The sequence below is a fragment of the Equus przewalskii genome, chromosome 4, assembly GCF_037783145.1.
Source record: "Equus przewalskii isolate Varuska chromosome 4, EquPr2, whole genome shotgun sequence".
Taxonomy (NCBI): domain Eukaryota; kingdom Metazoa; phylum Chordata; class Mammalia; order Perissodactyla; family Equidae; genus Equus; species Equus przewalskii.
In genome coordinates this window covers 6,058,530-6,083,795 of record NC_091834.1, presented here as the reverse complement: position 1 = coordinate 6,083,795, position 25,266 = coordinate 6,058,530, and the positions used below count along the sequence as shown (strand labels likewise).

The window sequence follows — 25,266 nt, the reverse complement described above, 5'->3', positions numbered from 1 at the left end:
TACAAATTAAAGAATATTTTTTAATGTGATATTGGCAAAAATCAAAATGTTTGAAAATGTTGAGTCTTAATTAGGACGTGAGGAAATAGACCCATTCCAGGGCCGCTGGGGGAGCATAAGTTAGTCAGCTGCATCAGAAGATAGCGTGGAGAGCTATGAGAATCCAAAGTGCACATACCCAGCAATTCTACTTTTGGGGAGAAATACTCCCTCATGTGCCCAAGGAACATATATAAAAATAAATATTTTTGACCACCTTATTTTTTGTAAAACCAGAAACCTAAATGTCCATCAATAAGATAACAGATAGACAGATTGGACCTTTTTATGGAATACTATGCAGCAGTTTAAAAGAATGACATGCAGGGCTTCTGTGAAAAAAGAAAGTTGCAGAAAAATATCCAAAAAATGGTCTGTGGCACCTGTCAGCCTTGTTTACGCTCATGCAAGGCTTCTTTCTCAACCAGGGATTTTTTTTTTTGAAATCCACAAAATGATACTATTCATGTAAAAAAAAGAAAAAAGAAGAAGAACATACACAGCAACATCATCTGGACCTGTAATGATAAATATATACGGTAGGTAAAAGCACAGAAGACGATATGAAAACATGTCTCCAGACCTGGGGGGATGACAGTGACCACGACAAGAGAGTGACCCCATTCGAGGCAAATCTGAGGCAAAAGGGAATTATCTCCTTGTCTTTAGTTTCACTGTCTCCTGAGAACACATTCATACGTGATTTTTAGAATTCAATATTAGGTTTCTTTTACAAAAGAAAATAAAATTTTTTTCAGAAGAAAATGATTAGGACAGCTGTTGCCACTGCCACGAGAAGGCAGATTTGTCCCGACCAGACTTAGGATGTGGCAGTCCCTTGGCGGAACCAAAAGGTCTTATAGGGTCTTCCATGCACAAGGGCCTGAAGACCTCGTCAAGAGGAAGTTTCAGACAGAGATCTCCAACACTGGCGCAGGGGCGGTGGCCCCACACAAAGGACAGAGAAGAGCATTCATTTCCTTTCTAAGGAGAAGGACCTTGGTCAGAAGCAACCACATGAGCCTTCCTGGCGTCAGAGGGTCAGCCTGTTCCTGGCTGGTCGAAACGAGGCATTGCAATTAAAGTAATAACCACAGCAAACGTTACAATTGTGCACTGTGCGCCTGGCTCTCTGCTGGGGGCTCAATACCCAGAATTGCAATGCTCATAACACGAAGAGAAGAGCCTTAGTACCCATTTAACAGACGAGGAAACCAAGGTTCCAATGGATTAAGAAAGGTTCTGAGGCAAATGGCTGATGAGCAATTCTAACTCATGCCTGCCCATCTCAGTCCTGTGCTCTGGCCCCCACCTGCATTGCGTCCTCAACACAAAACAGTTTGGAGGGCTGGACAGGCTCTGGTCCAATTAATATGCTAAATTTGTACTTATGTTAATGTTAAATCTGTATTTACATTTAGGTTATGGGCCAAAAGTGATTTCTACAACAATGCTAAAGAGAAGCTATCTTCTCTCCTGCCTAAGCCCAGAGAAGGAGCGAGGTTAGGAATGGGCTGGCTCGGCCACCCTCGGGGCAACCCACAGCATCAGAGTAGCTCCAGGGAGCCCCAAGTGGTCATAGTCAGAGGAGAATCTCCCGGGGGGGGGGGGCTCAAGGCAGCTTTCCCTCAAGATAACGCACTCCCATTTTGGCTTTTCTGCCCCAGTCAGAACGCAAATTTCATGTTCTGTAGTTATGTTTATTAATAGAGTCCATGTATATTCAGACCGGGCCCATGGCTAGGAGCTCATATTGAAACCAGTAGCCCAGAGCCTGGAATTCCTGTTTTCTTTCTTACTCCTGTTGCTCCTAGGGGTCATTTATCGAAGCCAGCATGGGAGGGGGCGGAACAGGCAGGCAGCACACATGCCCTCCAGATGCAGGGAGCCTGCATAAAAGGTAACATCATACATAACAAATTTCCCCTCCAATCACAGTTCTCAGAGAGAGTGGGTTAGGGAAATAAATTTAGAGAGAAGAGTGGCAGATGGGGTAGATGGATTCAATTAAGGCAAACATCAAAGAATTTCAGAGATGCCTCCTCTGAACGGAACATGTCATTTTCTCCTCGTCACCTCTAGGAACCTCCCGACAGCAGCCTAGGTAGGAAGTGGGGTGCACACACAGAGCCTCGACCCCAGGAGGAGTTTAATATCCTCAAATGAGAGAGCTAATATTCGCTCTTCTCTTCTTTTCAATAATGTGGTGGAACAGCACAGGAACCAGACGAAGGGAACGCAGGCTCCGTATGAGATGCACACTTCCACAGAAGCAGGTGTTATTCAAATTAAATAGACATTTTCCATTGTCATCTCAGTTGAATGGATTTCTTTATTTGGTCTACGGGAGAGTCTCCTTTTTAATTAAACCCAACCACTGTCACTTTTCTAAGAAAGATAATAAAACAATAAAAATATTTACATCCCTTTTATCTCCCTAAACATTAATCACAAGGGGAATAAGGTGTTATACTGTTGCTAGACAGTTTCATCACATTGACAGTATACTAACAGGCTTTAAATTACTGTTTTGCAGGTCAATTTATTCCTATTAAGAATGTATAAGATTCTCGTTGTCACTAACAGTATTCGTAGCTATTTACTACCAAAAGGAATTCAAGTCTGCAATAAATTTGCCATATACATAGTTGACATATATATATCCATAGTTATAAGGTATAGAAGTGTATATATAATATATATGCACCATGTTGACCTGAACACTACTCTGATGGACCCCAGCTTTCATCTAAAATCAAGTGTAAAATTCTAGTAGGTTTGATGACAATGCTTTCTTCATTCTCTGGCTCCCCGCGGGGTAATTTCATTGACAGCCATGTCATCCATATTTCCAAAGTCACAAGTGGGTTATAGTTTCACAAAGTTGGTACCATTCTCTCTCCAGTCAGTGGAGAAACTGTGGAAGGCTTAGAGTAGAAACTTTACCATTATATTCCATAACTCTAACTGCAACAACGTATACGTATTCTGATTATCAGCTAAACATGGCAATGTATCCAAAGTCTTATTTTGTAAAGATGCTTAATCACTTTTGGATTCCAGGCCATACTTTACTATGTTGCAAGCGAAAAGCCTCCCAGCTAGAAGGGAGTGATATTCAGGCTGCCACACCATCCTCAACCATCCTCAGGGTGTTGTGCAGAAATAACCTCTACTTGAGAGACTCGGCTGGGGCAGTAAACTGATGTGACAATACTGAATCATTGCCTTGTTTCTCTGCAACTGAGGTGCCCTCACTTCTGACAAGCCACCTTTGATTTTCTGAGTGGTTTAAAGTGGCTCCTGGGAGAGGAGACAGAATTTTCTGGAATGCTCTGGAAGCTCAAGTCACTGACTCCCAGCCACTGGACTTGAGTCCTTTCTTACTGTTCTCTCCAGACACCTCGAGGAGGGCAGGGGTGTAACAGCCACCAGTGTGGCAGCATGGCTATCAGTAAAGACTTGTTTCTAACAGTGACATCACGACATTGTCGTTGGAGAATGCTTTCTACAAAGTAGTGACTGAGTTTAAATGCAAAAACCTGAGTACTCAAAAGACAAAGATAAGTTACAAAACTCAGCCCGTAGGAGATACTAGTGTAAACCGGTCCCACAAAGCTGGCAAAGAATTTCCGAGAAGTATGATACACATTTCACAGGAGGCTCAAAAGAGGAATAAGGGAATGCTGCTCAGACTTTTTCTTCATTAAACTCATTTTTCTAGTAAGTTTTTTTGTTATCCAATCAGTTTACACCCAAACCCTTCTGTATTAGTTATGTATTGCCATGTAACAAGTTGTCCCCAAACTTAACAACTTGAAATGACCAACACTACTTATCTCACAGTGTATGTGGGTGCAGCATGCGGGCATGGCTTAGCTGGGTGCCTGTGCCTCACGGACCCTCACAGGTGTGGGCCAAGGCTGTGGTCTCATCTTAAGATTCAACTGGAGCAGGATAAGCTTGCAAACTCACTCACACGGCTGTTGACAGGACTCGGCACCTTACAGGCTTTTGGACTGAGGGCCTCAGTTCCTCACCGACTGTTGGCCAGAGGCCTCCCTCAGTTCCTTGCTACGTGTGCCTCTTCATAGGGCAGCTCATAACATGGCAGTGGGCTTCCCTTAAAGCAAGCCAGTGAGAACACGAGTGAGCAAGTCAGAAGCCGCAGTCTTCTCGGATGTGACACCCCATCACTTGCCATCGTCTATCTGTTCAGAAGCAAGTCACTAGGTCCAGCCCACACTGAAAGGGAGGGGATCACACAAGGGCAAGAATACCAGGGTGTGGGGATCATGGGTCATCTTAGAGGCTGCCACCCACATCTTCCTTTGCATGTACAACAACAGACAAATTAACACCGAAGTGGGAGGAAAATCAGAAAGCAGCAGGGGAAGGGGAAAATGTCCCAGGATGGAATTACTTATCCCTCCCAGCTCTCTCTCTCTCTGTTTCCCCAAATCCAGCCATGCAACATATCCTCTGATGAGGTGCTTTATTCTCATACCTGTCTCCTCTTCCCCACCTGTATGGGACCACCAAGTTCAGGCCTTCATTTCTTCACACTATGATACCACAGCACTACTTTTTTAACCAGCTTCCATAGTCCAACATGTCCTGGACACCAAGGCCAGAGTAATCTTTCTAAGTCACATTTGACTTCTCCCTATGCTGCGGAAAGCCCCTTTAGCGGCTCCCCACTATCAAACAAAACCCAAATTCTTTAGGATGCCATTCGGTGCCGTCCATAATTTGACCCAGGCCTGAATATACAAACCCATCATCCCAGGTAAACGACACTCAACACCCAAACGCACCACACTCGTGTTCATTTTGAAGCCTCCAACACCATCTCTTCCCTCCCTTGGCAAGACCAGTCTTCAGCTTACCATTATAAATCCTTCCCAATTTCCAAGACGCAAGGCAGATCCCATCTTCTCTGCGACACGTTTTCTGCTCCCTCCAAACTAGATTTCAGTCCCTCCTATGAACAGATGAACAGGCACAGCTCTGGGAGACACACCCTTCACTGCCCTGGGCAGGAACTGGGCACATGTCTTGTTCTCCCAAGTTACTGATAAGCTTCACACCTTCCTTCTTCCACAGGCACCACCAGAATGCACCTCCACAAGAGCCGGGCTGGGTCTCATTTGTCTTCCTCTGCTGAGGCTGGCTGGTCCATGACAGGCAATATTTGTTGACAAGATGAATGGATGGATGGATGGATGGATGGATTTGCCAAGCACAGTGTCTAGCATAGCATAAGAGGTCAATAAGTAATAACTATTTGTTAACACCACTAATCTTTAAAATAAGAATTCTCCACCCAGTGGTACTTTGGCCACTTAGTGGTTCCCATGTAAGAACCCTTTCAAAGAGAGCGAAGGCAAATGAAACTTATCTGGGTCTAACAAAAAACAAGTCCGTTCACACAAACATCACAACTGAAGACCAGTCCGCAGCTCCTCCTTCGTGGCCCATGCTGACCCTGGCTTTGAGGACGCCCGGGCAGAGGCATTAGACCGCAAAGCCAGGGCAGAACTCAGGACAGAACAACTTCAGATCTGTGCGCTTCAGCCATGGGGCAGAAACAAAAGTGGTGAGAACTAAAAGGGCGCTGGGGAAACAGAGGACAAATACATCGATTGGGGGTTGGGGGTGTCCTTATGCTTTAGGTAATTCCTAGTAAACAAAAGGATTTTTAAAAAAGGAGAGAGAGAGATACCAGAAGACCTTTTAAGACCTTTGTCGCCTACTCCTGGGGTGGTGGTGGTGGTGGTGGGTCGTCTCAATTAAAGCATCAGAAGTCCAAAATCCGGAGGAAATCTAACGCTTCCTTTCTAACTGCCTGGAGCGCTCAAGCCTGCGGTGACTTCTCCCAGGAATCAGATTCCTGGCGGCAGGCTGCATGCGCTAACCCGAGCCACCCCGGTCCCTCGGTAGGGAGCGCTGGAAACTGCTCCAGGGGCCTGGCCCGCTAGGCGTCATCTTCCGAGAGCCGGTGAATTCGCTCTCGTGATCCTGGAACAAAGTCTACGCAGCGGTTTTCCGAGAGCCGGAGGTACGCATCGCGCGGAGAAGCGGGGGGCACCGGGCGCTGCGTTTTGAGCTTTGCATGTCCCGCAGCCTGAGATGGGAAGGCAGTCCCTCTCGCCCCGAACTCACCTGCTTTTGGGGACCACTTCCACCTGCGCGTTGGTCTCAGCTCCCAGTGGCATCCGCAGAGTCCTCCACGATCCGAGATCCTCCGTGAAAAAGACAGGGGGAAGGGGGTGGCGGCTGGGAAGAGAGGTCCCCAGGGTCCCTTCCTTGGCTTGGGGCGGTCGTGGCGGTGGGGTGCAAACCTGCTCGGCTCCTCCCCTCTAAGCCGCGGGGATCCCCGCGGGGGCGCTCCACCGTGAGCGACAGGGACCCGGCGAGGCAAGGACACGCTGGAAGGGCTGCATGCAAAAACTTTCCGTCCTCTAGCGGCAACTCTGCGGGAAAGCCCACCCTTCCTCCGGCCCTAGGCCGCGCCTCTCCCGGGTCTTCCCCCGCCCTCCGCCCCGCACGCCCCGGCCCCCCGACCCGGGCTCGGCCGCGGGGTGCGCGCGGGGCGGCGGCGCCGCAGCATCTCCGCGCCCGGGCGCGCGGCAGCCTCGGTCCCCGGCGCGCGCTGGCCGGGCCGCGCGGCCTCCCCGGCGGGCGGGCGGGCGGCGGGCGCTCTCTGCTGCCCCTGGTGGCCGCGGGCTGCGGGCGCCCGGGCGCCGGCTCCTCCTCCTCGTCTCTCTCTCCTCCTCCTCCGCCTCCCTCCTCCCATCCCTCCCTCCCTCCCGCTTTCAGAACACTCAATGTCGGAACGTTCCGAAGATGACGTCGGAGCGTTCTCGAATCCCGTGTCTCTCGGCTGCTGCTGCCGAAGGAACAGGGAAAAAGCAACAAGAAGGAAGAGCAATGGCGACACTGGATCGCAAAGTGCCCAGTCCGGAGGCGTTTCTGGGCAAACCCTGGTCCTCCTGGATCGACGCCGCCAAATTACACTGCTCCGACAGTAAGAACCCCACCGCCTCCTCCTCCCTTTATTATCCTGTAACCTTTCCATTCACCTAGGGCCACTGGGAAAAAGTGTGTGTGTGAGACAGAGTGGCCCCCGGAGTCGTCCATGCTTCTCCCTCTCTCTAAATAAATACACCCGGAGACAGACCATCAGTGCACAGAGAGAGGCCCTGCTGCCAGGGCGGCAGGCTGGCTGGCTGTGCCCGGCTCCCCGTGGCAGCCCGCGGGGTGGGCTTTCACAGCCCCACGGTGTATCTGTTTAAAAGGCTACTCTGTTGCTGCTTGTATAGTTTTTTTTGGTACCTATCTGGGCCAGGTAGATGGAAATCCGGACTTGGGAGAAAATGTTGCATTGTCAATTATTGAAAGATTTTCATAGACAGTATTTATATCCATCTGTTTGCAAATAAACACTCTCCCTCCCCCCCACCTTGACTTTGGCTTTTTTCCCCCTTTTTCTCTTTTTTTTTCCTTATTTTCTTTTTTCCTTTTCTTTTTCATCTGCAGATGTAGATTTAGAAGAGGCTGGAAAAGAGGGTGGAAAAAGCAGGGAGGTTATGAGGCTCAATAAAGAAGGTAAGTGGAGCTACTGGCATTTTAGTGTTAGCATGTGTGGCAGAATCTTCACAGGATTTCGACTATAATGTGAATTGTTCTGCTGGGTACAGAGTGACTAAGGCTTGTCAAAAATTGAGCACGCCCAGGTGACTCCTGCTTCGTGTTAACTTCTCTCAAAGTATAAATACAACTGGGGGGTAAGAGGCAGACTGTTGAAGGCAGAAGTTTACTGCACTTTGACTGGAGCCCACATTTGGACCTTCTGATGTCTATCTGCCATTCGCCTTTGGAGCATCATTGCCAAATGGTGGGGGGTAGAAATCCCTGAAAGGAAGACGGGGGGCTCCCTTCACAAGCACCCCAGCCTTCCTTGTGGGTAAATACACAGCAGTTTAATGAACCCCACATGGTCAGTCATTCGAGCAGCGACTTCTCCACTCTCCGCTGAAAACCCCTGTCCATGGCGAACCTCTGTGGCGAGTTACGTTCGGCCCACTTTGCATTGGGTCAAAGGTTGTTGTGTGGTGATCAGGGTCAGGGGCATCTGTGTGTGCAGCCCCCCAGCCAGTTGCCCACCTCTCTTTCCCCAGCATGGAAATATAGTACCTGAAATGGGACACAGTGAGTAGGTAGATCATCCCAGAGTGAGGCAGGCAAGTGAAGCCACAGCCTGCTGGCACTGGGCATCAAAAACACATGGTCGTCATAAATAAATCATATCCTGTTGGCGTTTGCAAGCCTGCCATATGTAACTCTGGCCTATGGGCTTTACATGGGGCAGCTCCAGAGGCCACTTTCTGCTGCGCAATTGGATGGCTTCCTTTGAATCGTGATTTGCTAACTGATGTCTTGTCAACACAGTTGGCTGAAATTGGGGGTGGGAAGAAGACTCAAGGGGTGCGAAGAGGTTGGGGGCAAGTGTTGAAGGAGTTCAGCCATAAGTAGGCCACAGGAGCATTGCTCATCCAAAATGGATGGAGAAAAGGCCATTCGACTCCAAAGAATGGTCTCCCTCTTAAGCCTGAATGTCATCCTGTCAGGCAGCCGAAACCCGCTTGGAAAGATGGAACTCATTTGTGGATCGACACCCAAGACAGTCGGTTTTCTGTGCCTAATCGTTTCCTGACCATCCAGCGAGAGGAAAATTTGTGCTTCAGAAAAAATAACATGGAGGTTAAAATGCATGCATATTCAAGGACAGCTCTGTAGCATAGTGTTTCTGCTAATTAGACACTTTGATTGGGAATGAAACCTTATTCTAAAGATGTTTGCCTCTAAATATCTTAGTATGGTCTTGACGTGTGGCTTCAGAAGGCACAAGGGAATAATGTCAAGTGGACTTCTCACAAGTGGCAGCTTATCTGTGCTAAATGTCCATGTGTGTTGGCAATGGAAAGCATCTTTAGAGACGGTTTGTCTTCACAGGCAAACTCTTGAGATCTTTACAAGCTTAAGGGACTCGGTTATCAGACCCCTGGCAGCAGAAAGGTTTCCACCAAAGAAGATGAGGTTGTGAAAACCTTTGAATTCGAGTTGACTAAAGGTCATGGTATGGCACAGAATTGACACCTCTCAGGCCTGGGTGATAGATTATGACTATAACACACAAGACTCATATTCTGTGCCCCCCTCCCTACTTCTGTTTCAGAAGACTCTTGTTCTCAGATTCTCTTTGCCTCGTGAGAAATAGCTTCTTTTAAGGAAAAATGAAAAGCTTCCTCTCCTCAGAAGTCACAAGCTGTACATCTTGCTTATTATATCCTTTGTCCTATAAAGGTACAAAGATTTAGCTCCTAATTATATGCATCTGTATTAAGGACACCCACTGTTCAGGTAGCGTGCGTTTGCTGAGTTCACCCGATAGCCATGCATGGGCTCACATCTCTTTGTTCCTGGGCCTGGTGGAGCCAACTTGGGTTAGCAATTCCTGAAGGTCTTCCTGGTGTGGGCCGCAGCCTTCTTCCTAAGCAGAATATATGTATACGAAATATATATCCTGCCGTGGTGAGGAATCTAAGAGTTGAGCTGGGACCCCGTGTCAGAGCGTTGGGCTGCAGGGTCTGCAGAAACACTGGTTGCGTTAGTCTCGCCGTGGGCCTTCTTGTTGGAGCCGTCATGCGGGAGGTGAAAGGATGGATCCGTGTTTGTGAATGGGTCTCTGCTGCACACAAATTGGCCTGGGTGTGATTGTGTTCATCCCTGTGTGTGAGCACACATAGATTGACCCTGACGCTGTTGGTGGGAAGCAGGTCTTGAGGAGAAATGCGAGCTTTGATAGCAGTGAATGACTAAGATAGAGCTTAGGCATTCCAACTGAGAAACGAAGGGGTAGGTTCCAGATTTTGATAGGATTTTTTTCGTTGCGGTAAAATAAACATAACGTAAAATTTACCATTTTAACCATTTTTAAAGTGTACGATTCAGTGGTACTAAGTACATTCACAATGTTATACAACCATCATCACTATCCATTTCCCGAACTTTTTCGTCACCCCGACCAGAAACCCTGTGCCCATTCCCGTCTCCCCTCAAGCCTGGTAACCTCTATTCCATTTTCTGGCTCTATGAATTTCCCTATTCTATGCATATATATATATATCATGCCAGCCCTTTGTGTCTGGCTTCACTTAACATAATATTTTCCTGGTTCATCCATGTTGTCACGTATATCAGAATTTCATTCCTTTTTATGGCTGAGTAATATTCCATTGCATGGATATACCATAGTCTGTTTATGCATCCATTGATGGACATTTGCTTGTTTCCTCATTTTGGCTATAGTGGATAATGCTGCTGTGAACATTGTTGTGTTGTGATATTTTTTATAGACTAAGCTCAGGGATGGAAGTTAGGCTGGAAATATGAAAAAAAGAATCATTTTGCCTTCTGCCTCTCTCTGGCCACAGCTTCAGAAGACACAAGAAGGACTTGCAGACCTTTTGAATAATCGGTTATTGTGATATAGTTCCTTCTGCATTCCTCCTCCTTTTCTGCTTCACTTCTCCACCTGTGTCAGTATGAAATGTTAACTGAAGGCTTTGAAATCTCAGTAAGGAAGTCTTCACACCACTGTTATTATTTCATCCAAAGCTAGGTAAAATTGCGGTCGGGGGAATTTGGCACATGTTTTTGGACCTTGTCACGTCATCACCTGGGTTTGCAGGTGTTACGCTTGGGTGGGGTCACATGGGGTTATATCCAGGGCAGCCCGGCGTGGGGGAGGGCGCGGGAGAGAGCACTTTGGGTCAGCTCCCTAAGTTCCCACATGTGACCTGGGAAACATCATTGCCCTTCTCTGGACCTGTTCTTTCACTTGGAAAGCAAGGGAGTGGGATTAAAAGTCCTTTAAGGTCCCTCTGACCTCTGAGCCTAAGTTTTTCTATTGAATGTACTGACATTTGAGATGCAGTCATACCAGACAGGCTGTTTTTAAAGGTTTTTTTTTTTAAAAATCAAGCCCTCATATTAAAAATACGTCAAACTGGGAGGCCGGCCTGGTGGCATGGCAGCTAAGTTCGTGTGCTCCCTGCTTTGGTGGCCCGGGGTTCACGGGTTCAGATCCTGGCCACGGACCTACACACTGCTCATCAGGCCATGCTGAGGCGCATCCCATGTAGAAGGACTAGAAAGACGTACAAATAGGATATAACTATGTACTGGGGCTTTAGGGAGAAAAAGAAATAAGGCTTCATTTAAAATATATGTATGCATCTTAAACTACTACATAGTGGGTTTGTTTTCTCAATTTCTGACTTGGTGGCAGAAATTACTGCATCTCGTGCAGAAGCGTATTCTGCTGCAAGTCGTTTGTGAATGGCGTGTGGCCTGTAGGACTCTGGGAAAGCTGAGGGTCTGAGTCCAAAACCTGGGGTGATGTGCTCCCCAAGGTAGAGATTGAGTTGACCTCAGTCAGCGGGATCCATCAGGCCTGGGATTCCTAAGAGGAGGGGTCCCAGAACCTTATTAGCCTCATCTAAGATGGGAAATGCGTTTAGGACAGAAAATTCCAAGGAAAGCCATTCGTCTGGCTAACCTTTTTAAATAATTTTCTCTCTCTAGCTTCGTAGATTTATCTGAAGGCTTTTTTCAAGCTAATTGGGAAAAAGCTCTGTGATTTAGAAAGAAGTTCCCCTTTTCTAATGGCCTCACCTCAACTTTTTTTTTTTAAGAGCGTCTGTTCATGAAGAAGGAGCAGGATTCATATGGCTCAGAAGTGTGCTGAACTGTATGAAACAGAGATGGTAACAGCGTTGTTGTGAGGATTAACTGAGATAATACAAGAGCGTTTAGTACATAGGAAGCCTTTTATGGGTGTTTGACTTTACTTTTTTTTTTAATGTTATCATGATTATCATCATTTATTAATGAAGCCCAGTTCTAGAAAACTTTAGTGTTATAATTAACTAGGATTCTTAACTAATCAGTGATGAACTGAGAAGATATATTGTATCAGAAATTTCATTTTTGGAGTAAACCATGTTATCATAATTTTATAAAGCTAATGAGTTTTTAAAAACCAGTTTCTGTGATATCCATGTTTTTAATGGAGTGCAGTTGGTCTGTAGTCATTGATAACGTTTCTCGAGCTAGAGGAGAATACTTAGGCAGTTTTGGACCTGTGTCTAGGAAGGTTTACCAAGTTCTTTCTGGGGACCAGGAGGTCTAAAAAAATAACTTTAAAAATGATCAATAAGTTGTTTGATCTGATCACTGAGAAAAGAAATTCCTGAATAAATCCTTGTTCAGGTGTTTTGGAAGCCTACCCGAATTACTTTGGGCATTTATCTGTGTTTTCATGTTCCCAGATGTTTTGATTTGATGTAGGTAAACTCACGAAATGCTTCCAGTCTGAAAACTATTCTGGGGCCAGTAAGATCTTGCTGTTCTCCCGAGAAGCCGGTGGCATGAGGCTGGAACACAGGAGGAGGCAGGGAGTGTGGGAACAGGTTCCGCTCGGGTTTGGAGGCCTTGCAAGTAGCTGGATGGGAGCAAATTGGAGGAAAAGATGGGTTCTTAGAATCCAAGCCAGGGAAGCCAGTGACAAGTGGTGGGGATCTATGGGAAACTGCAGATGGCTTCCTTTTATCGTTTCACGGACAACTCCGTTATCTATGCTGATAAGAGATGGGAAGACACCACTCCGCAGATTACACAGATAAACCTCGTTTTCGCCCTTAATTTCAGCTTCCTTCTCCGTGAAGCCTACCTTCCTCGCCTTTTGCTGATGAGCAGCCGCATTTGCTCACTTTGACGTTTCGTTGCCGTCTCTCTTCTCTTGCCTGGCGTTTGGGGTGAAAGCACAGGAGAGACAGCGTGGCCTCAAGGCGGTAGGGAGGCGAGAGGAAAAGGAGGAGAAGGGCTTGGAGAATGAGGAAGCTTTACAGTTGTGTCCAACCGACGGAGGAGGGAGAGTGCTGTGACCCAGAGAGCAAAGCTGAGACAGGGCATTTCAAAACCATCTAGTTTTGAAAATATAAAGCTTCTGAAATGAGTCTCTCTTTATGCGTACAGTGTTTCCATGTGCCTAGCTTCTCACGGGGAGAAAAGGTGTCTCTGGGCCTTCCAAGACAGGAAACTGGGTGGGGGGCGCACTTGTTAGACTGTATGTGATACTGGCTTCTAAGCACAGTTACTCTGTGCTGGGTTCTCATCATATGTCATTCTATAAGAATATGGTCTTTTGTTTTTTGATTTTTTTGGTGAGGAAGATTGTCACTGAGCTAACTCTGGGCCAATGTTCCTCTGTTTTCTGTGGGATGCCTCCACAGCTTGATGACCAGTGTGTAGGTCCATGCCTGGGATCCAAACCCACAAACCGCAGGCCGCAGAAGCAGAGCGCACAAACTTAGCCACTACACCACTGGGCTGGCCCCTTTTAAATGTTTCTTGTTTTTTAAAATACTGTTCACATGTTATGAAATTCAAAAGGGCATGCAGTGAAAAGGAAGTCGTCCTCCTACTCCTGTCCCCAGTTACTTGTGTATTCTTCTAAAGATACTCTGTGTGCATTCAAGGAGATCCGTGTATAGTTTTTCTTCTTGCTTTCCCCGCATGGGTGATGGCAGACTCTAAGTGTGGCCCAGCATCTTGCCGTTTCCATTTCTCTTAGAGAGTGCTCTGTACCAACTCGTAAGGCGCTGCCACCTTCTCTCTTTGGGGCCTGCACAGAAGGATGATCGTTCAAGGCCCTGGACGTCTGCATGGTTTCGGTACCCCCTGCCGCTTTCTTGGTCTCTGTCATGCATTTGAGACTGCATGAGCTCTCGCCGTGTGCCAGCACTGGGCTAGCCTGGGGACACAGTGTGAAAAAGCACAGCCTCGGCCTCAAGGTGCTTCCAAACGTAGAAAACTCACGGCAACCGTGGGAGTGCTCTGAAAGAAAATTGGGGTGCCATTGGAGGGCACGGTGGGGGGGCTAATACAGGGTAGGCACTCCGAGACGGCCTCCCTGGGGAAATTTGTTTAAGCTAAAACCTGGAGGATGAATGGAAGTTATCATGTGCAGGGCTGGGTGGAGTGGAGTTAGAGGAAGCAACATGTGAGAAGGCCCAAAATGGGAGAGAGTATAGAATGTTCTAGAAACTAAAAAGTGTGTCGCTGGAGTAAAGATAACAAAGCAGAGAGGAGTGTAAAGTGTCTTCGCGGTGGCATTACTGACACTCTGAGCCAGGCACTTGCTTGCGGTGGGGAACTGTCCTGTGCATTGTAGGGTGTTTAGCGGCATCCGTGGCCTCTTACGTCCCCCAAGCTGAAATAACCAAAAATGTCTCCAGACATGGCCAAAGGCCCCCGTGGGGCGAAATCACTCCGAGAGAGAGAGAGAGTCACTGGTGTGAGGCGAAGCTGAAAAGGTGAAAACACAAGAAAAGTAGACTAGGGTGTTCACAGAAATATTCGGCTGCCGTCTGTCCATGTCTCAGGCCTCCGTTCCAGGGGAGTCAGCCTTATTAAACGCTGTGCAGACATTTGTGGAGCTGTGACTGTCCCCTGGCACTGGGCTACGTTTGGGAGGATGTAAAGAGCGAGAAGGCTCCATTCCTTCAAGGAGCTCTACTCCAGGGGTTTCCAGGCTGACTCCTCCAGACCTTCAGACCGGTTCTGCAGTGGCTGTGACAGTGGGGAGGTGCAGCTTCTGATTCTGGGTGCCCAGCCTCCCTCACTGTGGGTAGAGGACACCCCAAGGCACAGATTCGGATAATGACAGCATTTATTATCCCGTATATGGTGGCCCCGATGTCAGAAGCACCGCGGTGAGGCATTAAGCATTTCAGTTTACGTTTTAAGTCAGGCTGGAAGTAACAATTGGGTTCTGCGTGGTTTGATCGCCCATGAGATTTGTCTGGAATGAGCATGCGCATGAGGGAGAGCAAAGCGGCTAATTTCAGGATTTCCCTGTTAAGGGTTGGAAAATAGGAAGGGCAGAGGAGGTCAGACTCCGGAGGGCTCCTGACCTGTGTGCTAAGTAGTCCATGGCATTATTTCGGGCTGTAGGGCCATGTTCGCTCTAGCCAGTGGTTCACAGGGCCTGCCGTCTTGGCTTCAGAATTGATTTAGAAAGGTCAGGCAGATTTGGTTCCTGCATCGTTTTCTGTATACAGCGTGTTTCTATCCTTTGGGCTACCCTTTCATTCATCACACTTTGTTTCATGCATGACGTCTTTGGGACATAGACATAAAATGATGGTAGTGGACACAGTGAGACCCTGTCCTATTCACATCCCTTTTGTCCAAGGACCCCATATTCTGAGGAGGTCCAGTGTTCAAAACGGGAAGCTATGATCATTTAGTGACTGCCATAGGAGTGATGTCACCAAGATGGCAACGTGGGTCATTCCAGACTTTGCTCCCCCTCCCAAGAATAACTAACAACTATTCATGACCAAGACACCACCGAGAATCCTGGAACTCGGGCCTGAGGCTGCAGGACCCTCTGCACCACAGAGACCAGGACAGCCCCCACTAGAAGGGGAAGAGAAGCCGCTCCCTGCTGACCGCATCACCCCCGCCCCAGCAGGCTCGGCATCACACAGAGAGGGCTCCCCGAGCCTCCCGTGGGAAGAGAGAGCCAAGGGAAGACACCCAGCTCCCCCAGCATTGCGGGGCACCTCCTGGGAGTCCCCACTCTGGGCTCACCTTGTGGGAATCACAGGAGTCTGACTGCAGTAATCAAATGAAGCCATAATGGAGAGAGAGGGCTGGCCAATGGGTTGGCCTTTTTCTCAATTGTAGAAGCTGGATGTCAAGGACTGACTTGCGTGTCCCTCTCTCCTAAAACTCTTGGTGCGGTGTTCTGCCAAGGATGGGCTCCCAGCAAATACCTTTTGGCTGGCTCTCTCCCACTCGTCCCTGTGGCGGAGCTCTGATTGGCCCCTTCAGCCAGACGGACTGGATTTAGACCTGAGGCCCTGGAGCTGGTGATGAGAGCCCAGGAAACCACTTCTTGAAGGTGGGCTGAGGCTCAGGGTCCTTACCATTCAGGGCTAGACTTGGCTTGCTGGTCACCCCTAAGTAAAGCTGGGATTCACTGTGGGGAGAGCGTTTTTTTTTACGTAGACGCTTTATCCTTGTACCTGTGGTTTCATAACACAGTTCCACTTGCCAATTTTAGGGATCAGGTGCTTAAAGGAAAAAAGGAAACCAAATAAACTCTCTCTAGGGACAAAGTGACACCAGGTCACCATAGTGGGGAAGATGAAAGTGACTCGGTGACGGGTTCTTTGAACATAGATGCAGTTACCAGTGTACCTGCTCTATGAAGCTAGTTGGGGTTCTCCAAATATTAAGGGTGCAAAGACACCTGTGGCTGGGTTCGGGGGTGCTGCAGGATCCTGCCCCAGTACACCAATAGGTTATAGAGTCCTGGGGTCGGGGGAGACAGGACACCCAAACTGATGACACTAACCAGGGTATGGAAGAGAGTTGGGACACATTCCTAGTTTGGTCCTCTCAGACCAGGGTGGTGTCTGGCTCTTTTTAAGAGTATATTGGCCCCAAAAGGGAGTATGATTCCATTTATATGAGGCTTCTAGAGTGAATTCATGGAGACGGAGAGTAGGATGGTGGGTGCCAGGGGCTGGAGGGAGGAGGAAGTGGAGAGTTAGTGTTTAATGGGTACAGAGTTCCAGTTGGGAAAGGCGAAAAAGTTCAGGAGATGGATGCTGGCGACAGTGAATTGTACACTTAAAAATGGTTCAAATGGTAAATTTTATGTGATGCCTATTTTGCCACAAAAGTGCCTTGGCGTTGCAGACTTGGAAGTTTCACGGAGCATTATTTAAATCTTGACTCAGCCATTTACTAGCTGAGTGGCCAGAGAACTTTTCTGAGCCTCGGTTTCCTCAGAATAGGAATGATAGTAGCTCTCAGGGTGGCTGCGAAAATAAACGAGATACCATCTGGCATCCAGTAGGTACTCAATAATGAAAGCTTTCGTCATGATGATTGTCACTTTTCCCAGGCACTTGGGTCCTCTGCCTTGCCTTGGCAGAGGGCCACTTATGGAGGATGGACAGCATCCTTACCGCTCCAGGAGCATCTCTGAGCTCACTGGGTACCTTTGATCCATCTTGTCTCTGATTCTTTAAGGATGCCAGGAGTAAAAACCAAAGGGGTCGGGCCGACGTCCCTGTGCTGCTAGTTTCCAAGAGGGAATCGGTTTCAGTTTCCCAAAGGGCAGTCATTTGGGGGACCCCGCGTTGAAATCACCGAGGCCTTCCACATCCCAGCCTGCAGTCACCCTGAGCCAGAAGGGCTGGGAGTGGAGCACAGGGATATGCTCTGAAGCAGGCTCCTCACCTGGCTCTGATGTCCACCGGACTTCAAGGACCGCTGCTCGTTGGTTATGAGAAGTGGCTCTCAGCTCTGCCCACCTTGAGGATCCTTTGTGAGGCTCTTTAAAAGCAGAGATGCCAGATTTAAAAGATCACTCCCCGAGATCTGGATTCCATGGGTCCAGTTTAAGGGGCTCTCGGAGCTGCTTAGGTGTTTTTAAAAATAACGATCCTAGCTGCCATGGGCTGGGCATTGACTAGGTCCCAGGCACAGAGTTAAATGTGCATTTTCTCGTTTAATCGTCGTGACCAACCTAGGAGGCGATTCTTATTTTCAACCTTATTTTAGAGATTAGGAAGCAGGCTCAGAGAGGTTAGGTGATTTGCCTAATGTGAAACAGCTGGGGAGTAGTCAAGCTGCGATTGGAACCCAGAGGCAGCCTGATTCCAGAGACTGTGCTCTTAATCGCTGTGTCATTCTGTTGCCCTCGAAGCAGGGCCAGAACTAAGGTGAGGCAGGTGGGCGCACATGTACAGAGGTGCACGGGCTGCAGAGCGAGGGCTCCGGAAATGTTGCCCCCGGTGCCTCATTGCCCTGGTACCAGCCCTGCGTAGGAGAGCATGTTCTTAAAGCAAAATGGCTAGTTTTCTTCCCCCTGGTGTGTCGACCAGTGGCCCGCTGATAAGGCCCCCGGTCTCCCCCTCAGTGAAAGGCTTTCTCATCCCAAGGCCCCGGCTTTGGGGCCTCTGTGGTCAGAGTCTTGGCCTCAGGGAAATCTCAGGAGCTGACTCAAACTGTTTCTTTTTGGGAGAAGGTGTTAGCAAAGATGGTTGCCAAGCAACTCCAGGGGCATCTATCTATGGTGACGATTTCTGTCTCTCTTTTTTTTTCCCCTTTTGAACGTCTTCTAGGCCGTTTTTCCGTTTCCCCCTTGGCGTTGGGGTTGTTAGTGTTTTCGCGAAGGGCGGGCTCCTTCGGATGATGGACTGGAGGTAGCTTTTCAGCAGCTGCCACGTTGGAGGTGTCCTTGTGTGGGCGAGGCGCCTGCTGAGTGGGTGGGAAAGACCTTTGCCAGCTTCAGCCACAGCCGTGCCCCAGCTGTCACTGGCTCTGAGGGGCAGTGACACAAAGGAGATGCTTGGACGGGAGCAGCTGAGAAAGGCGCAGAATGCATCTCCCGCGTGAGGACAGGGTGACGCGGTAATGTTTGGTTCCTTTGGGTTCCACCCACTCGGGGCACTCGGCACTTGTACGTGACGATCTGGCTGGTCCAGGAGGAGCTCATATTCTCTCTCTCTCTCTCTCTCTCTTTCTCTCTCTCAGCAATTTCAGAGACGAGGGGATAGCCCTTGCATGTATTTCCTCTTCAGTGCTGTCCCTTCTGACTTAGTGGCCTCATCAGTGTGGGGTTTCAGGTGACCTTTGACAGGCCCTGGGCCCCTTGGTCTGCTGGCCAGTATTGTGATTCTTCTGGTAAGGGCTAAGAGCTTGTGGGCTGGAGTACCCTTCGCACGTGACAGAATCTGCCCCCAACTGGCAGGAAGAGAGGGAAACATCGGGAAAGTGAAACTGGTCGCATTTGGGTGACATTGGCTCCATTTGGCCTGCCCACGAGTGGCAGCCTTGTTAGCCACGTCCCCAGACTCCAGCCATCTGTTCCCTTGAGCTACGCCCTTGGCCTTGATCACTGTGTACTTCCTCACCATCTTTCGCAGAAGCAGGGCACGACCCAAAGAGAACGCGGAACCCAAATGAGTCCTGCCACTTTCAGAGGCTCAGACCAAACACTTAATGGCAGAAGACGGTTGAAAATAGAAATCTGCCTTGTTTTACATAAACCTGACATGTTATCATCCAGCCTTAGATTAGGGGGCTGTTTGTTTTCCAGATGGAATTATTGGGGGTTTCGTTAAATAGTAGACTGCCCTAGAGCTTTTTGAAAACCGTATTTTCTTTACTGAAGTTTTGATGACACCCACTTTTACACCTTTCCTGCCAGCTCTTCCTGTCCTGCCTGCTCCTCCCAGCTCCTCCCTGCGGAGTTGGCTCTGTGGCAGCCCACCCCCGCCCCTCGCTCATGCCTCAGACGGAGTTCCCTCTGTGTTGATTCTGGTCCGTCTGCCTCCAGTCCTGACCTCTTCTCCACAGAGAGCTCGGCTCCCCCTCTGGTGTGCTGCATCAGACAGCCCCTCCTGGGTGTCCGTTCTGCACGCCCAGACACTCGCCCCAGCCCCAGGGCGAGCACAGACTCCTCTCTGCATCTTCCCTTATCCACTGTCTTCAGCAAGGCCCTCCCTCCCTTCCTCTCACCCTCCTGCTCTCCTCTTAAGAGCAATTCTCTGCGCCTCTCCGTTTCTTTCCACTCCCTCAGCCCCCACCCCAGGCTATCCTGCCTCATAGCCTACCTAGATTTTGATAATAGCTGCTTAATTGGTCTCCCTGTCTCCATCTTGCCTGCATCCCACTTCAAAATTAATCTCCCGAAAAGTCACAATTTATCAGGTATTCCTGCAGTGAAAACCTTTCATCACCTCCCCGTTGACCACAGTTAGTGCAGAATTCCAGGTTCTCTGTGCCTCTGCCCCTTCAGATCCTGGCAGGTGGTCTGCCCCTGACAGCCCTTTGGTTAAGCCACGTACCTTCCCTGTCTCTGCCTTTGCCTCCATGGGGTCCTCTGCTTCTAGTGCCTTCCCCTCTCGAGAATGCTCCTCACTCTTCAGGGCACAGGCCACTTGTCCCTCTAAGGAAGCCTTCTTCAGCCTCCCAGGTGCACAGCCTGGACCTCCGCTGGACCCCGCACTGCTGGCCGTCCCCACCGTGCACTTTGGCCCCTAAATCTTCCACTTCCTGGCTATCCCATTGGCTACCAGACGATGCCATCATTCATGCAATGTCTTCTTTCCACAGCTGCGTTATAAACCTGGTGGAGGCGGAGGCGAGGGAGGAGGGACCATAGCTTCCCTTTTTCTCTCCTGGGTTATTTTTCAACCAGTAGAGCGTTCCGTTTCGGCGAGGCACCCAATTCATTTTTCAGGGACACGTCTTAATAGACCCGTGTTTTCATTTCTTTTCTTTTAAAAAAATTGTGCTATAATACAAGTCACAGAAAATTTCCCATCTTGGCCATCTTTAAGGGTTCAGTTCCGCAGTGTTGAGTGCACTCACTGTGTTGTGCAACCAATCTCCAGAACGCTTCTCATCTTACAAAACTGAAACTCTATACCCATTAGACAACTCTGCATTTGTATTTTCATTTTCTAAAAGCAGGCTGGAGATGACCTATGAGTTTCTTTGATTTGTCACCTGATATTTTCAAGTTTTTGAGATCCTAAGAACTGGCAGGGCCTCCGCAGCCCACGCAGAAAGGCCCAGCTCAGCTCCGGGCCCTGCAGCCCAGGACTGTCTCTGGGCTCCTCCGTCAGCAGTGGAATTCAGTGGAAAAGTGCTCCAGTTCAGGCCAGAGCCACAGACACCTTTGAGCCACCTGAAGTTTCTCAGTTCAGATTCAGTGGTAACCCCCACGCTGCACCCTTGTGTCTTTTTTCCCCTCCATCTTAATGTTAGTATTAAAACCCTTCACACATATAAAAACGTTGAAATAATAGTACCATGGTCATTCATGGGTGCACCACTTAAGAGTGAAAAGTTAGTTCGCATTTTATCTTATTTGCTTTCTTATAAAGCTATTTATTTTGGTACCGTGTGAAAATAGGTTGTAGACATCATGACACTTCACGTCTAAATATTTATCGTTTTGGCACATGTTGATTGTGTCACCTTGAGCTGCTCGCTTAAGCTCTCAGAACCTCATCTTATATAAGTGTGTGTGTGTGTGCGCGTGCGCGCTGAACCATTTGGAAGTAAGTCGCAGACAGCATGGCGCTCCACCCTAAACACTTCAGCATACGTCTCCTAAAAATAAAGGCGTTCTCCTCCATAGTCATAATACCAGCACCACACACAAAAAACTAAGGGTACTCTCCTGATAGCATCTGATATCCACTTCGTATTCAAATTTCTCCTATGGTCTTCCCAAAAAAGTTTATAGTTGCTTTTTTCATAGCTGCTTTTATCTATCTATCTATCTATCTCTATCTCTTTCTCTATCTCTATCTATCTATATATATGTGTATAACCAGGATCCTATCAAGGTTCATGCATTACGTTTGGTTGTTGTGTCTCTTTGGAGCAGTGCTCGCCTCCCCCTCCCCGGATGTGTGTGTGTATATATACCTATGTATGTATGTATACATTTCTGTATATACATATATTAAACCTTGCTGTTTAAAATGCTTCCCATTCTGATCTGTCTGGTCACTTCCTCCTGGCGTCATTTACCTCCTTTCTCTATGCCCTCTTTTTCCCCCCATACTGGAAGTTAGCACTAAAGTCCCAGATTCAGGCTCGACATTTTGGTAAGAATACGTCCCAGATGACTCTGAGCGCTCCCTTAAGCACCTCATCGGGGGCACGTGATGTCAGGGCGCCCCATGGTTGGGTACTGATCACCTGGTCAGGTGGTGGCCACCTCTCTCCCTTGTAAAGATTTGTTTTCCTTCTGCACTTAGCGTTTTATTCTGCGAGTGATGCTTCGGCACCAAGTGAAAACCCTGTTCTCCAACAGGAAATTTCGTGGAATCGTCTTGGCATCCATTGATGATCCTTGCCTGGATCAGTTATTTCTTTGGGGGCTGTAGAATGGTCATTTGCAAATTCTGTCATTCCGATCTACATTTGTTGGCTGACATTTTTCTATAAAGAAGACCTTTTTCTCATCAACAGGAGATGAACTATCAAATTCCTTCTAAAAGGGCAACGCAAGGGTTTTCCCTCTAATTACCAATTTCAGAGCAGGTAGTTGAACACCGTGATTTAAGCTAAGGAGGGGCCAGGGCAAGGACTGGGCACGGTCGCATTTCAGTAAGATGCGAGTGTACTGTCAAAACCCCTAATCAATGGGAAATTCTAGATGATGGAATGAGCTCTGTAGTGCAAACCTCGGAGGTAAAGTGTGCCCACATCTTGGTTGGTAGAGCACGAGTTTAAAACATTGAGAAACGTTATCCCATACACTCAAGTGACCTTCCTCTTTCCTTTGAGGAAGGAAGAAGATAATCACACTTAAAATAATTTTCTCCCACCTTCCAGCTGGAGCCCACCATTTAGCCTGCGTCCAGTGAGCTGTTGAGGTTAACTTGCAAACCAGGACGGGGGATGTTCTGCGGGTTACGAAGCTAGGGCGGTACTTCCTGCATCACTGATTCACTAGCAAGTGATCAAATGCCCAGGCACTGGGTTGGACTCTGGGCAGCATGTAAAGGTGGAATAGCCCTGGCTCCTGCCTTCCAGGGACTCAGGAACTCCCGAGGCAGCAGGCTGGAAATGCTGATGCCACCGAGAGAGTGAACTGTGGCCTGAACGCCCTGGGGCTCAACGAAGGAAGAGATTTCAGTCTGCTGTCTGCAGGACATTTGATGTGAAGGCAGAGCTGTTTGATTTGTGCTTCTATCTGGAGCGCAGGGAAGGACGCGTAATAGGAGCAAAGTTAACGTTTGAAGAATGAATGAATGATGAATGAATGAATGCTCTGGCACAGATGGCTAGGATTTGGGCATTGGGGCATTCTCCAGGGAAGGAGCAGCATAAGTAAAGGGTTATGAGTTCCCCAGAAAGTCACTTTTGAAAAAAGGAGTTTTGATGAGTCCTGGATCTGCCGTTAATACCGAAGAGAAGCAGTTCATAATTTATTCCAGTTGTACCTACTGAGTACCCAACGCAATTCAGTTTTTATGAAGTAATGGTTTTCAGGAAACAGGCTCCTTTTTTGTTTGTTAATGTTTGTGTATGTTTTGCTGTCTCTGTTCAGTGGGCTGGGAGGAGGGTTAGTTTCTTTCTGTCTCTCTCTCTCTCACACACACACACACACACACACACACACGCACACGTTTTTAGGTCTTGCTGCCCAATTCATCTGTAAGTTCTTTTCTCTCCCTATCAGTGTTGTCCCAGTAAATGTTCAACAACTTACTCTCTGAATAAATTTGCTCATATACAAATATATGTTTATTATACATTTTACTTATAAAAAGGCTGTTTAACATACAATTTACAAATAATAATACTCTGCTATAAATTTCACATAGTCAGTTGATTCTCACAGAATGCGTTTGTTGATTTTTGCCCAATTCTTGTATCCCCGGCCCACCTTAGAATGAAATTGACAAACAAGTGTCGATCTGATCTAAGAGTCGGCTGATGCTTTCATTTAAGTCAGTGAGTAAGATGAAAGGGGAGCGACAAAGATGTGTGTTGGGACTTCGCTCGACTGTTGGTGACGAGAGTGACGTCCTTGCTGAACCGGATAATAGTCTTCAGGTACCCAGAGAAGGTGTCCTCATTTCTTTGTGCTATTCACAGTACGGCTATAAACGTGAGATACTTTTGATCTGCATTACTAAAGTTTTCTCTATCACTTTCTTAAATCTAGATAATCAAAAAAATAATAAATCAAGCCCTGATTTGTAGCATTGGATGATTTCTGTGATGGTAACTCTCCCGCCACCACATTCCAAGCCATGGATATGCCATCCCTGAACCCAGAGTGGGGAAGAGATGTGTGTTAGAACGCTGCTGTACAGCATCCCCACTACACGGATACAATAGTTGGACACAATTTCAAGAGCGCCAGTCAGCAAACTGTTGCCCAGCCTCGAAATCCAGCCTGCCACTGGCTTTTGTAAACAAAGTTTTATAAGAACACAGCCACACTCATTCATTTATGTATCGTCCCTGGTTACCTTTGCACTCCAGTGGCAGAGTGGCGTGGCTGAGACAGACACTCAGAACCTAAGACGTTTACTCCCTGGCCCTTTCTGGAAAAAGTTGTCAACTCCTACAGAAAGCGTAGATAATAGTTCAATGTAGCGAGATAAATAGGAAATGATGAGTTTCCAGTGCTCTTTTTTAAAATATGGAATGCATTTCATTGTAAACTTACATCACATAACGTTTAATCATTTAATCATTGGCTCACCTCATTCCTGGGAATTTGACAGTCAGCCCTTGCAAGCCTGTACGGGCTGTCCCTAGCTCACCACTGCAACCCTTTGAGGTCCTCAGCTTTTAGTGTCAAAAAATGAAACTGTCACTATGAGGAAGGAGCAGCTGACAACACCAGATTGGAGGGGGACCCACAAGAAGAAGGATTCAAACTACTCGAAATTGTGGTCTAATTGTCCATAGAAATCAGAAGAAAGCATTTTTGAGGTTAGTTTTCATGTAATGTTTTTTTTTTCCTCTCTTAGGGTCTGGGGTTTGTTTTGTTTTTTTCAAATGAGTTTTCTTCAGAGCTCATTTAAAACCTCAATACAGCGTGCGTTCCTTACCAAATTTTGCGAGCATCTGTCCCAAGGCCATTTAGCCCCTGCCAGACGCCCGGCAGCTTTCAGGCGCCCACAGATGTTCCGTGTCCCAAGGAAGGCTGACTTCCTGCTGCCGGCCACGAGCCGGAGGAGAGGTGGGCCCACCAGTTGCGTGGAGCAGGGGTTTTTCTTGCTGCGTTTCCTGCCGGTTGCCTTTGAATGCATTACAGATGGCCAGAAAAGGCCTTCTTGGCACGGCGAGAGGACCGGTCTCCAGTGCTTTGTGGGGAAGGATTTATAACAGGATGGCAGTCGATACGTACCCAGAATGGGCTGGGCTGTCGCAGCCTTACTGGGAAACCAGCTGCCTATAGAGATGGGGTCTGTGCATGGAAGGAACAGACAGGAAGAAGGGGACATTTCCATGTGTGTGGCACCCTTCACCCGGCGGGGTCTCAAACTGCCACGTGTCCAGTGGCGTTGGGCCCCTGTGGAGATGCTG

The 25,266-nt window shown here is 48.0% G+C and overlaps 2 protein-coding genes across 5 annotated transcripts in view; one reads left to right on the top strand and one right to left on the bottom strand.

The window, feature by feature from the left end:
- Positions 1-6,601, bottom strand: part of CDHR3 (cadherin related family member 3) — a 129,516-nt gene extending 122,915 nt beyond the window's left edge. Inside the window, exons 1-3 of one of the 3 annotated variants that reach the window (XM_070617158.1) lie at positions 6,205-6,601; positions 5,130-5,290; positions 4,929-5,023 (exon numbers count right to left, since the gene is read on the bottom strand). The gene's annotated coding sequence lies outside the window, so the exon portion shown is untranslated. Of the gene's footprint in view, positions 1-4,928; positions 5,291-6,204 lie in introns of those variants that run through there. The other 2 variants (XM_070617156.1, XM_070617157.1) reach the window with 2 other exon arrangements.
- The window catches only part of ATXN7L1 (ataxin 7 like 1), a 221,921-nt gene continuing 202,213 nt past the window's right edge, over positions 5,559-25,266 (top strand). Inside the window, exons 1-4 of one of the 2 annotated variants that reach the window (XM_070617148.1) lie at positions 5,559-5,638; positions 5,983-6,100; positions 6,862-7,069; positions 7,582-7,650. In XM_070617148.1, the coding sequence (XP_070473249.1) occupies positions 6,889-7,069; positions 7,582-7,650 (250 nt within the window). In that variant the 5' untranslated portion in view covers positions 5,559-5,638; positions 5,983-6,100; positions 6,862-6,888. The remainder of the gene's footprint in view (positions 5,639-5,982; positions 6,101-6,861; positions 7,070-7,581; positions 7,651-25,266) is intronic. The other variant, XM_070617140.1, reaches the window with a different exon arrangement.